The 13,930-nt window shown below is 40.0% G+C and overlaps 1 protein-coding gene across 1 annotated transcript in view; it reads left to right on the forward strand.

Annotated features, from left to right (window-relative positions):
- Positions 1-13,330, forward strand: part of LHPP (phospholysine phosphohistidine inorganic pyrophosphate phosphatase) — a 45,611-nt gene extending 32,281 nt beyond the window's left edge. Inside the window, exons 4-7 of the mRNA XM_089669042.1 lie at positions 8,403-8,466; positions 8,544-8,636; positions 10,314-10,405; positions 10,490-13,330. Coding sequence (XP_089525168.1) covers positions 8,403-8,466; positions 8,544-8,636; positions 10,314-10,405; positions 10,490-10,592 — 352 coding nt within the window. The 3' untranslated portion in view covers positions 10,593-13,330. The remainder of the gene's footprint in view (positions 1-8,402; positions 8,467-8,543; positions 8,637-10,313; positions 10,406-10,489) is intronic.
- The last annotated feature ends 600 nt before the right edge of the window (positions 13,331-13,930 follow it).

The following is a 13,930-nucleotide window of genomic DNA, read 5'->3' on the forward strand; positions in this document are numbered from 1 at the left end:
AAAGAGTGGGCATAAACAAAACTCTTGACAGGTGCCTATGACAGGTCCAGGCGATCAAATTCACCCTCACAGCATGTTGGGATGGCAATTGTGGGGATATGCAAGTAGGGCAAAGGACTTCCACCTTCAGCTTAGAGACTTGCCAGCAGTAGAGGGAACACTTCTCACTTAAAAAAAAAAACTTAGACTTAGTTTTTTTGTGGGTGTAGAGATGTTTGGATGACCTAATATTTACTTTGGTAACCCATCCTTTATGTTCAGTGCTTTTGTGATCCACCAGTCAGTTGTCGGGCATACTGGTGTCAGTAAAGAATCTTCCACCTAAAGACTTGTGAAAGTAGCATTTTGAAGTCACAACACTTTAGAGCAATGAACATAAGCAGCAGGGATGCTGGAAGGTACTGTATATAACTTCCTCTCATCACCCACTCCCAAAAAAAAGTGTTCATTAAGTGAACCCTCCTTTGGATAATGAAAATATGTGCATCTGTCATCAATTCCCGTGCAAAGACGTCCTCCATCATATATCTGCTCACCTCATGCAGTGTGACCTCACTTTATACAATGTTATGGTCTAACTGCACTTTGGGTCCCATATGGACTCAGAAGATCAGCTTGCTGAATGAAGACTCCAAAGTAAGCTCCCTCCTGATGAGCATCTTTGTATCAGCCGTATTCCTCATTAAAAAGAACTCAACATAGTGCTTTATCCTTATAAACTTTTATTCATCAATTTAAACATAAGAAATACACTCGCGTTCCGGAGGTGTATTTTGCACCAGGTATGATGAAGATCCAGTGATGTACTGATCAAACACAAGATGGCAGTATCATCTCAGCAGCAGAGTCCTGTACAAGCTCAAAACAGACACCATCCGTAATATAATGCAAGGCAAAGCACGGGCCACTTAATGAATGCTATTGCCTGCTGTAATGTCGTTCCAAGAGCCATTTGTAGAGTACTATAGGCCACTATCCTGATCAATGGCAACGTCGTGACGTCATCTGCACACTCCCTCTGACGCATTTCGTCACTAGTCACATGACTTTATCAAGGGGATACAATTAGACCGACAATCAATCAATCAATTTATATAGTAAACCGGCGCCATTTTGTTGTGGACCAGCCTAGAACATGGTGGAAAAGCCGATCGGCGCCATTTTAATGAGGAGCATACAAGGAAAAAAGAACAAACGCTGTTCATTAATAAATATCATGGGATATATATTGCATGAGCTATGGAGACGTCACCCATTAACCATCCGCAGCCCTCAGTACAATTCATATGGAATACTCCTCAAACAAGCTGCAAAGTCACCCACTAATAAAAATATAGAAATAATAAAACAAAAAAAGAAACATTAACATAAAATTATAATTATTTTAAAATACTGTAAAAATAAAAAAAATAAAAATTATACATATTTATATAATAATAATTAAAAATTACAAATATAAAATAATATATGTAAATATATAACACGGATATGTATAAATAAATAAATATATATATATATATATATATATATAAACCTTAATTGAAAATCACTAATGAAGCAGTTAAAATCAAATTCTCCATTTATCCCCTTGGGTCTGATCTGATATGACCTGCCTGTTACAAAACTACTAAAACTCTACCTTCTTTTTTCCGAACACTTCACCCTTGTGCAGCTATAACACTGTCCACAGGCATAAAAACCTTTTCCATTAAAAAATTTAAAACCCTGCTTCTTGGGAGGGTCCACCACATTATGAACTAACTTATCCCTTAATGTTGGGGCTTTTTTATAAATTAACCTAGGGGTGTTCATAAGAAGTGGACCAAGTTGTTTATCCATACTAATATTGGTCAAAACAATATTAGCCTATACTAAAATTGGATAAACAACTAACTTTTTTGTTACAGGCAGCTCATATCAGATCAAAGAATTTATATTGTGCAACACAGCTGGAGTTGTATATGGTTTATCCTGCCCTTGTAGGCTTCAATACGTTGGACGCACCAAAAGAATGCTTAAAGATAGAATGCAAGAACATGTCTGCAATATTACCAAAGGATTTCCTAAACATTATGTTTCCAGGCATTTTCTGGATGTGCACAACAAGGATTGCTCAGATTTGACCTTTTGGGGCATTGAAGTATATAAAAAGAATTGGAGGGTTAGTAATAAGATAAGAGAGCTTAGTAAAAGGGAGTCCTATTGGATCCATGAGCTTCAAACTTTGTTTCCCAAGGGGATAAATAGAGAATTTGATCTTAACTGCTTCATTAGTAAATTTTAATTAGGTTTATGCATATTTATTAATACATATCAGTGTTACACATTTACATCTATTATTTTATATTTGTAATTATTATAATATAAATATGTATCATTTTTATTATATATATATATATATATATTTTAAAATAACAATTTTATGTTAATGTTTCTTTTTTTGCTTTATTATTGCTATATTTTTTATTAGTGAGTGGCTTTGCAGCTTGTTTGACAAGCATCCCATATGAATTGTACTGAGGGCTGCAGATGGTTAACCACTTCAAGTCCGGACACTTTTACCCCCTTCCTGTCCAGGCTAGTTCTCAGCTTTCATCGCTGTCATACTTTGAATGACAATTGCGCGGTCATGCAACACTCTACCCATATTAATTTCTTCACATTTTTTTTTAGACAGATAAAACTTTATTTTGGTGGTATTTATTCACCACTGGGATTTTTATTTTTTTGCTATATAAATGAAAATGTCTAAAAATTTTGAAAAAAAAGTGTTTTTCTTATAACATTTTGCAAATAGATAATCTTTCGTCATAAATCTTAGCCAAAATGTATTCAGCTATCTTTTTAGTAAAAAAAATAACCCAAATTAATTTTTTTTTATATTATTATTTGGGTTTTTGTTTTTTTTTTTTAACATACTGTCATCCTAGTAGTACAGTGTCACCATATTTACACTGTACTACTTGTGGGGGGTGATGAAGATTTTATTTATTTTTTTACATTGATTGCTTTTACACCCATAAAGGCTGTAAAAGCAATAATTTCTCCTTCTCTCTGGCTGCATTCTTGCAGCCATTAAGAGATACTGTGAGCGCTGTCACAGCTTGTCACATGGTACAAGGCTGTTGTGCATAGCCTTGTACCATGTGATCTCTGTGATCATTCACAGATTTCACAAGTAGTAAGCAATGATGTCAGAAGTGACATCTTGCTTACTACTATTCATGTGATCACTGACTGGCCTGCCCTTGTGGCCAGTGGACACAGCGGGCACTGGATCCTGGTGCCACGCGCTCCCAGGGAGTGCGCACAGGCTGAAAATGCGAACGGCAACCCGCTCCTGCACTGCTCCCCTCCGGCCATTTATACACATGGGTCAATGGGTGACGTCTCCACAGCTCATGCAATATAGATCCCATGTTATTTATTAATGAATGGAGTTTGTTCTTTTTTCCTTGTTTGTTTTTCATTAAAATGGTGCCGATTGGCTTTTCCACCATGTCCAAGGCTGGTCCACAACAAAATGGCGCCAGTTTACTATATAAATTGATTGATTGTCAGACGGTCCAATCGTATCCCCTTGATAAAGTCACGTGACTAGTGATGAAACGCATCGGGGAGGAGTGTGCGGATGACGTCACAACATTGCCATTCATCGGGATAGCGGCTTGTAGTACTCTACAAACGGCTCTTGAAACGGTATTACAGCAGGCAATAGCATTCATTAAGTGGCCCGTGCTTTGCCTTGCAATTTATTAGGGATGGTGTCTGTTTTGAGCTTGTACAGGACTCTGCTGCTGAGATGATACTGCCATCTTGTGTTTAATCAGTACATCACTGGATCTTCATCATACCTGGTGCAAAATACACCTCCGGAACGTGAGTGTATATTATATGTTTTAATTGATGAATAAAAGTTTATAAGGATAAAGCACTATGTTGAGTTCTTTTTAATGAGGAATACGGCTGATACAAAGACACTTATCAGGAGGGAGCTTACTTTGGAGTTTCCATTCAGCAGGCTGATCTTCTGAGTCCATATGGGAGCAAAAGTGCAGTTAGACTGTAACATTGTATAATGTGAGGTCACACTGCGTGAGGTGAGCAGGTATATGGTGGAGGATGTCTTTACATGGGAATTGATGACAGATGCACATATTTTCATTATCCAAAGGAGGGTTCACTCAATGAACACTTTATTGATTGAACTTGATTTTTGATTGACTTTCATTTGATTCATACTTAAAATATCCTTATTTTTATTTAATTTTTGTGTGATTATTATATATATATAATATATTTCTATTTCAATATTCATATTTTTTTCTACTATTTTTTCTTCTAGTAATTATTTATTTATTTTTTCACTTTGTTTTTTGGTAATATAATGGTTTGTACCATTGGTTTATGTAGCGCAGCATTTTTTCATCCCACTTTTTGATTGGCAATTCTTTTACATACATCTGTCAGTGGAGAACCCCGCTGACAGCTGAGACATTAATACATGGTTGTCACTACTAAAATGCTGCATGACTTGATAAAATAACTCATGTGGTATTTTAGTAGCGTTTACTTTTTTCTGACCTCAGGAACGGATTAATTGGTTTTCAGTGCATTCCTATGGGAAACAGCGTTTCGGTTTACAAATTTTTTTCAATACGAAAAGTCAAGCAGAACTAATTAAATTCGTAAACCGAGGTATGCCTGTACTTTCTAAGATTAGGTTTGAACTTTCCTCCAGTTAGTCTAAGGTCATGTCCCCGTGTTCTTGATCTTGGTTTCATATTGAAAATACTGCCTTCTTGACCCTTGATTTATATAAAGGCTTCAGTCATTTCCTTTCTTTCCTCCAGACTGTACATATTAAGTTCCTGAAGTCTCTCCTGATATGTTTTATCCCCCAGACCTTTCATCATTTTTGTTACCATCTCTGGACTTGCTCTATCTTATCAATATCTTTTGTGAGAGTTACAAAACAAAATGTAGCGCTTAATCTCTCATAATTGGCATAAATGTTATTAAATCAAAAGAAAGTCTTAAAAAGAAAAAGTCCTTTAAAGTTGTGGTTAAATCTTCCATATATCACATTGGAAAAGGGGTGATGAGTTGTCCCAAAGAGAAAAGAAATCCTCCACCAGCACCATAAACAGCCTCTTACCAGAAGGTAAGACCACAGGTCATGCGGTCTTACACAGCATATACGGACGGTCAAATGGAAGGATAGAACCATATATCTTCTACACCTGAAGGCAGCTCCACAGCTTACACCAAAAAGGTTGTACTTCAAAATGATGGTTACAAAATAGGGATGGAAATATAGGACCATAGAGCTTCTCCACCAATAGCCAACTCCACAATTTATACCGTAAAGGTTATACTTCATTAAACCATCTCAGGATGTTAAGATACCTGTAAAAGAGAAACAGAAGCTCCTCATGGCATAGTATTAAGGAAATGCAATGTTTGACAGAAGATGCACTTACAAAATGGCCGCAGTACGTGGTGTGATGACGTCAGAGGGCGTAGCTCCATCCTACGCGTTTCATCATCAATGGCATAGTCAGGGGCCCCTTTTGTGGAGAAGCTCTATGGTCCTATATTTCCATTCCTATTTTGTAACTATCATTTTGAAGTACAACCTTTGTGGTGTGAGCTGTGAAGGTGCTTTCAGGTGGAGAAGATATATGGTCCTATCCTTCCATTTGACCGTCCGTATATGCTGTGTAAGGCCGCATGAGCTGTGGTCTTACAGTCAGGTCCATAAATATTGGGACATCAACACAATTCTAACATTGTTGGCTCTATACACCACCACAATCGATTTGAAATAAAACGAACAAGATGTGTTTTAACTGCAGACTGTCAGCTTTAATTTGAGGGTATTCACATCCAAATCAGGTGAACGGTGTAGGAATTACAACAGTTTGCATATGTGCCTCCCACTTGTTAAGGGACCAAAAGTAATAGGACAGAATAATAATCATAAATCAAACTTTCACTTTTTAATAGTTGGTTGCAAATTCTTTGCAGTCAATTACAGCCTGAAGTCTGGAACGCATAGACATCACCAGACGCTGGGTTTCATCCCTGCTGATGCTCTGCCAGGCCTCTACTGCCACTGTCTTCAGTTCCTGCTTGTTCTTGGGGCATTTTCCCTTCAGTTTTGTCTTCAGCAAGTAAAATGCATGCTCAATTGGATTCAGGTCAGGTGATTGACTTGGCCATTGCATAACATTCCACTTCTTTCCCTTAAAAAACTCTTTGGTTGCTTTTGCAGTATGCTTTGGGTCATTGTCCATCTGCACTGTGAAGCGGCGTCCAATGAGTTGTGAAGCATTTGGCTGAATATGAGCAGATAATATTGCCCGAAACACTTCAGAATTCATCCTGCTGCTTTTGTCAGCAGTCACATCATCAATACAAGAGAACCAGTTCCATTGGCAGCCATATATGCCCACGCCATGACACTACCACCACCATGCTTCACTGATGAGGTGGTATGCTTAGGATCATGAGCAGTTCCTTTCCTTCTCCATACTATTCTCTTCCCATCACTCTGGTACAAGTTGATCTCGGTCTCATCTGTCCATAGGATGTTGTTCCAGAACTGTGAAAGGCTTTTTTAGATGTCGTTTGGCAAACTCTAATCTGGCCTTCCTGTTTTTGAGGCTCACCAATGGTTTCCATCTTGTGGTAAACCCTCTGTATTCACTCTGTGAAGTCTTCTCTTGATTGTTGACTTTGACACACATACACCTACCTCCTGGAGAGTGTTCTTGATCTGGCCAACTGTTGTGAAGGGTGTTTTCTTCATCAGGGAAAGAATTCTTCGGTCATCCACCACAGTTGTTTTCCATGGTCTTCCGGGTCTTTTGGTGTTGCTGAGCTTACCGGTGCGTTCCTTCTTTTTAAGAATGTTCCAAACAGTTGTTTTGGCCACGACTAATGTTTTTGCTATCTCTCTGATGGGTTTGTTTTGTTTTTTTCAGCCTAATGATGGCTTGCTTCACTGATAGTGACAGCTCTTTGGATCTCATCTTGAGAGTTGACAGCAACAGATTCCAAATGCAAATAGCACACTTGAAATGAACTCTGGACCTTTTATCTGCTCATTGTAATCGGGATAATGAGGGAATAACACACACACCTGGCCATGGAACAGCTGAGAAGCCAATTGTCCCATTACTTTTGGTCCCTTAAAAGGTGGGAGACACATATGCAAACTGTTGTAATTCCTACACCGTTCACCTGATTTGGATGTAAATACCCTTAAATTAAAGCTGACAGTCTGCAGTTAAAGCACATCTTGTTTGTTTCATTTCAAATCCATTGTGGTGGTGTATAGAGCCAAAAATGTTAGAATTGTGTCGATGTCCCAATATTTATGGACCTGACTGTACCTTCTGGTAAGAGGCTGTTTATGGTGTTGGTGGAAGATTTCTTTTCTCCCTCTTTGGGACAACTCATCACCCCTTTTCCAATGTGATATATGGAAGATTTAACCACAACTTTAAGGACTTTTTCTTTTTAAGACTTTCTTTAGATTTTGTAACGTTTATGCCAATTATGAGAGATTAAGCGCTACATTCTAGTTTGTAATTCTTCCCAATGACCGCAAGTGTAAGGAGCATTCTTACTTCTGACTATCACACTAATGTATCACGAATTGTAGATAAATAATTTTAGCAGGGGTTCCCTGAGACCGGAAAGTTATGTCAAGGGTTCCCCTGCATTGAAAAGGTTGAGAAAGGCTGATCTAGCACAATATCCCAGTGCTCGTGCACATACAATGTACCTCTGTCAGTGTTCTCTTTTATTTCCTGCAGCTCCATCTGTCAGGCTCAGCCTTTGTTTGTCCTGTCCTGGACAGCACCGTGCAGACATGCCCTCTCTGCTCCCTTACACACACATTGACTCCCAGGAGGGTGGGACCCGGAACTCTAATCCTGACTCTCCTACGAACCTAGCACACGCTTGAACCATCAGTGAGTCCGTCCTCTACAAAACCTGGCACGGACTGCCTTTCACACTGTGACAGAGCCACTGCACTGTCACATCCTGTAAATATATTGACAGTGTTAGAAGGACAGCACTGTGCAGAGCAATACAGCCATCATCTGATTGGCTCAGAACTGCCCCTCCCTCTCCAATGTGAATGCTGCTGTGCAAGGAAAGAGGCTCATATGAAAACAGATTCAGGTATTTAGGCTTGTTGCATTTAAAAAAACATTGATATTCTATATAACTGAACTGAGGAGTGGTTTCTGCCTAGATTTCAGCTTGATGTCAACTTCGTACATCACTTATTGCCTTATTTAGTTACGTCTTATTTTATTTTTTTTACTGTTAAGCTTGTCTAAATGCTATAAGTGGAATTAATATTTGCCTCTTTTCCATTACAGACGTTATTATAAAGAAACCGATGGATTGAAGATAGACGTAGGTGCCTACATGAAAGCTCTGGAGGTAAATATTCTTTTTACTTCTCTGGTGAATATGGTTGACTCATTACATCTCAGTAACCTCTCCACTCTTTTTATCAGTATGCCTGTGATGTCACGGCGGAGGTTGTGGGAAAACCATCAAAGAATTTTTTCATGTCTGCGCTGGATGAGATGGGAGTGAAGCCAGATGAGGTAACATGTGGCTGTATATGGGCAGATATATTGCATCTTCAAGTATAATGGCAAGGAGACCTGCAACTGCTTAGTGGTGCACAGACATTACTTGAAACCCTCTAGTTGGAGGAATGAAAGACTGGGCTCACTTGTAGGGAAATTTTCTAAGGAGCTGTAAAATCTTCCTTGAGTCTGGATCACCTATGATCAGCGGTGTATTTACCACAAGGGAAACAAGGTGTTTGCCTAGGGCAGCAATTTGTAGAGGGGTAGCACTGCCCCCTGGAAAAAGGGACCTGGTGACCCATACAGGGCCACCATCAGAGGGGCACCACTGGTACTCCTATAGGTGGCCCGGACAGCAGGAGGATCGGTGTGGTGGGGGAGGGCAGTTGTAGAACAATGCACTGTGTATCTCTCAGTGTACCTCCAGCAGCTGAAATCCAGTTTCTCCCCCTCTCCCTCCTGCCGGCTTTCTGTTGCTGGAGGGAGAGACAGACCTGGCCGGATCGAGGGGTTGCCCTGGTGTTCCTAAGTGGCCGCTGAGCTCCTTTCCCCACCCGCACTCAGAGCCAGGACAAGGGGACACCCTGGAGCAGGGAGAGAAGTTGTGGAGAGGAAAGCCGGCAGGAGGTGCGCTGTGTTTTGTTCTCCGAGCTCTCCCTCCTGTCAGAACAGTGCTCATCCATGCAGCATATGAGACAGGATCGTTGATAGATCATATGGGACTACACACACACACCCCTCTCTGTCATTGGGGGGGGGGCACATGATTTTTGTGTTGCCTAGGCCAGCCAAAACCTAAATACACCATTACCTGTGATTGCTAAATGCAATCAATATTGTCCCCAGGAGGTCAGGATCCTTCAGGTTATCACAAGTGATGCTTGAAGTGGTGATCATGTTTGCTATAACTAGGCTGGTTATGACCACCATCATTTAATAGGATAAGTTGGAATAATATTTTTTAATTGTAACATTAGGGACCATTTAAAGCTTAATTGAAACTTCAGTTTAAATCATCTAAATACATTCAGCTTTACCTAAATAAAAGGTGTTCAAAATCTTATTCATTTTCTTTCTGAAGCAGTCACAGCAGTAGAAGAGCCTGTCCCATTCCACCATGTTGCAGAGTGTTGTTTTCTGTAGGAATACAGTAGTCTAAAGCTGGTCATAGAAGGATTGAATCTTGGTCAGTTCAGCAGGGACCGTCTCAGATTTGATCCATCTATGGGCAGGCTGATCGTACGCAAGCCTATCCATCGATCGACTTGGGTAAACCTAGCATGTTGTATTTTTACAATGTGATTATTGCCAGTGGCTATAGCTGCTAGCAGTAATTACTGTGTTCTCCTGGCAAGTACGACTCCTAGCTCCCCCCTCGCTGGAATAACACAATAGCTGTGAGAGAGGGAACTGTGGTTGGTGGAAAAAAAAACACATCATCTATGGCCTTCCTTATTAGAGGTCCAACATACCCTCACAGAATCAGACCTGCAGCATAGCCTTATTGTTAGCAAAGCTCATGGTGCCCACTGATTGGAGATCTCTGGCTCTGACCAGACCTTTTGTATGATACTTGTTGTAGTTGAGGGCTTACTTACTGGAAGGTCCTTAAATAAACTCTGTATAAATGTAGTTAAGGTTGCACCTTGGTAGTCTTGAACACAGTTTCTATTATCTTTCACATAACAGGCTATCATGATCGGGGACGATGTGGTTAATGACATTGGTGGTGCTCAGAACTGTGGAATACGCGCAGTACTTGTCAGAACTGGAAAGTACAGGTTGGATTTCTGTGGGTGTGTGTGGGACTGCTTCTCAGTGTATGTATATGTATGAGAACACAGCCTGATCTTCCTCTTTTCTAGGCCTAGTGATGAAACCCATCCTCAAGTGAAGGCTGATGGATATGTGGACAACTTGGCCCAGGCTGTGGACTTCCTGCTGGCTTCTGGAGGAGCTGGTCACTGACCCACTGGCACCTTATGTTCTAGTATTAGTGCCTCCATATGACTTCAGACATCACCTATGGAGGATGATAGGACTAATCATTTTATACTTGAATAAACAAAGGCATGTATGTCACAAAACTAATAGGATACTTGACTGGAAGTGTAGCACAATTAAAGGTAATGGCTAGTCACTTTGGCCATTTAGGAAGATAAGATGTTTTTGGAGAAGACTTCAGATGTTATAAATGTGAAACGTTCATTCATCCAGTCATGTGCAAGGAAAAAACTTGCTGATGATTGGGTATTTAAAGTGAACACCACTTCATCTTAACTTAACTTTGCAAAGCAAACATGATTTGTTTCCTTTAGTGAATGAGCCCCATTGTCTTGATTGACTAGGTGGGAGTAGAAAAAGGACATCAGAAGCTGCAAATCTGAACTAAGATATAGTGTTACCACCTGCCCAGCTGTGCAGTGTGACAGGTTATGTGAATCACAAGCATAGCTGAACAGATTTACAAATCATTTGGCAAGTTAAAGGATAAGTTCACCTTTGGGAATATGTTACATGTTCCACCTGTTTTTATGTAACATGATGTTCCCATAGCCGCAACGGCCGCCCGCCACCCCCCCCCCCCCCCCCCTTACAGATAGTACCGGGAGAAGTCTTGTCAAATTTGAAAACCGCATGGTCATCTGGGGCCCTGCCCGCACGGCCACATCATTCATTCACGGACTTCTATGAATGAATGAACTGCAAGTCCTGACATCCTTAGTGGCTGTTGGCTTGCAGTTTTCAATGAACTGCAACAGCGCTCTGGAGCGCCGTGGTAGTTCATTGAACCTTCCTGTCAGTATATCTGTTTGCTCGAACATCAAGTACAGCAAGCAGATATTCTGACAGGTCTGCAGGAGACCTGCATGGCATCAGCGATCTACTGATCACTGGTGCAATGCTTTCCAGACAAAAATATGTGCACTTTTTTTTACCTACAAAACAATGTGCATTTATTATTTTTGTCTAAAAGGCTGTCTCTTCACTTGCATTGATTTTTCTAAATAAAATTGGCACCTTATGCTCCCCGCTGACATCACCATGTACCTGCCCGCCCTTTGTTTGTGGGATCTAGTTTTTAATCTTGCAACCTATGGCAGAGATTTCTCCAATTATTATTTCCGTTGTCTCTCTTCTGTAAAATTGACCAGACAAGCACTTGTCTTACTGAGACTTTATCTACCTTTCCTTAAACCACTTGCCCTCCAGAGAATTTACCCCCCTTCCTGACCAGGCCATTTTTTGTGTTACGGCGCTGCGTTACTTTAACAAATAGAGATTTTTTTTGGTGGTATTTGATCGCCTGTGCGTTTTTTAACTTTTTTATGGCTATAAAAAAAAAATTTTTTTGCTATTAAACACGTCCAGTAAAAATTTTAAAAAATCACATTTTGTTATAAATTTATGCCAAAATGTATTCTGCTACATGTCTTTGCTAACAAAAAATCCCAATATGTGTAAATTAATTGGTCTACGTGAAAGTTAAAGCATTTACAAATGGTGGTAAATATACTGGGCTTTTTGTTTATTTATTTATTTTTTTACTAGTAATGGCGGTGATCAGCGACTTATAGAGGGACTGCGGTGGGCATTCTGACACTGGGGGGAACTGACTTGGTGTCACTGACACCCTAGTGACACCAATACAGTGATCAGTGCTAATAAAAAGCACTGACACTGTACTAATGGCACTGCGCAGAAGGGGTTAACATGTGGCATGATCAAAGGGTCAACTGTGTGCTGTTTTACATGATGTTCTGTGTTTGTGCTTCACTGCAAGAGCACTGCTTTGCATGGCTGTGCTGTGCACAGCCATGCAAAGCAGTGTGCAGGAGTTGACAGGGGGGAGAACTGTTTTGTTTACTTGTTCTCTCCCGTCGGAGATCCTCGGCAATCACTAGGCGCCGGTGAGTAATCACCAGCCGAGACCCAGTAATTGACAGCCGCAGTTGCGTATGGCGGCATGGGTAGGACTGTGCCCCCTACCCGGAAATGCAAAATCACATATATATGTGATTTTGCGCACTGCTGCCGTCCTGTAGCAGTATTTCTGCTATGGGGCTGCGCTAAAGCGGTTAATTACATCACTGCACCATTTAGACCTGCAGTGGTGTTCTTCTTAACTCGATCCACAGGATATTACAGGGTATACATTATGCAGTGTTTTTTTTATGGAAAAGGGATGGGAGAGTTAAAAAAAAAATAACAATGGTGTTATAACTTTTGCCAACATGAGCTCTATGGTGCCTTATACATAGAAATGATTGGGTGCTATCCTAGCCATGTGACAGGACAACAGTGATTAGCATTTATCTATAGCACTAAAGATGCTGGTCTAAAATGCTGCATGTAGTGTTTTTCCATTGTATGATCCACTGGCTCCATTAACATTGTGTTGGTAAACTACACTGCAGCAAACATAACATCCAATTTTATATTTAATTACTATTGCTATCTCTTCAGTTATATCAGATTAAATCATCTGCCATACATTAGACTTATTTGTGGTATATTAAATGCAATGGGTTTATCAAATTTCTGTAGCAAAAATGGCAATTTTTCCATCTTTTTTTGGGGGGGGATGAACATTGAATTAAATCTTATAACATGAATACTATTTTGAGTATTCTATTTGTTGCCGATTCTGAAATTAAAATGATGTATCCTTAAGGTAAATAAACTTTATTTTAACCATAATTAAATGCAGTTGCTGGCGTTTCTTCAGTAATGCTGTCACAGGTCGTTAAAAACCTCAGTTCACACCCAGTGATATTTCAGTGAGGAAACAAAAAAGTCAAGATCAACGGTCTCTGTGATTGGGCCTTTGAGCTTTAGAGAGTTACCAAATCCACAACAGTATAATCAATCTGTATGCAGTAAAGCATGCTTGTTATACTGTCTGTGGAACTTAAGGGGTTATTCCTCTGCATTGTGTAAAAAGGATGTTTAATCCTTTGTTCTCTGATTCTCCCCTACTTCCACTGTCCCCTCATCTTCTGATAGAACAGAGCCTTGGGGAAAAGCTGCACATGCTCAGTTTGGTGTGTATTGCTATAGTTTTTTTTTTTTCTTGGGAGAGTGCATGTGATCAGCACAGTACCAATCAGCACCATCCAGAAAAAGGGTCAGGGTCCTGCAGTCTCATAGGACAGTGAAAGGAGAATGAAAACTCCTCCTACAAGATTTAACCAGTGCTTTGCTGGACACAGATAAAAGTCACAAAACTGCTCTAACTGTTGATGAGAAAAGGTATTTAGCAGTTTTTATTTACTAAAATAGTTGCATTCCCATGTTGTATGTAC

The sequence above is a fragment of the Staurois parvus genome, unplaced genomic scaffold (assembly GCF_062004578.1).
Source record: "Staurois parvus isolate SC_StPar_1 unplaced genomic scaffold, SC_StPar_1.0 ptg000009l, whole genome shotgun sequence".
In the NCBI taxonomy this organism is placed as follows: Eukaryota; Metazoa; Chordata; class Amphibia; order Anura; family Ranidae; genus Staurois; species Staurois parvus.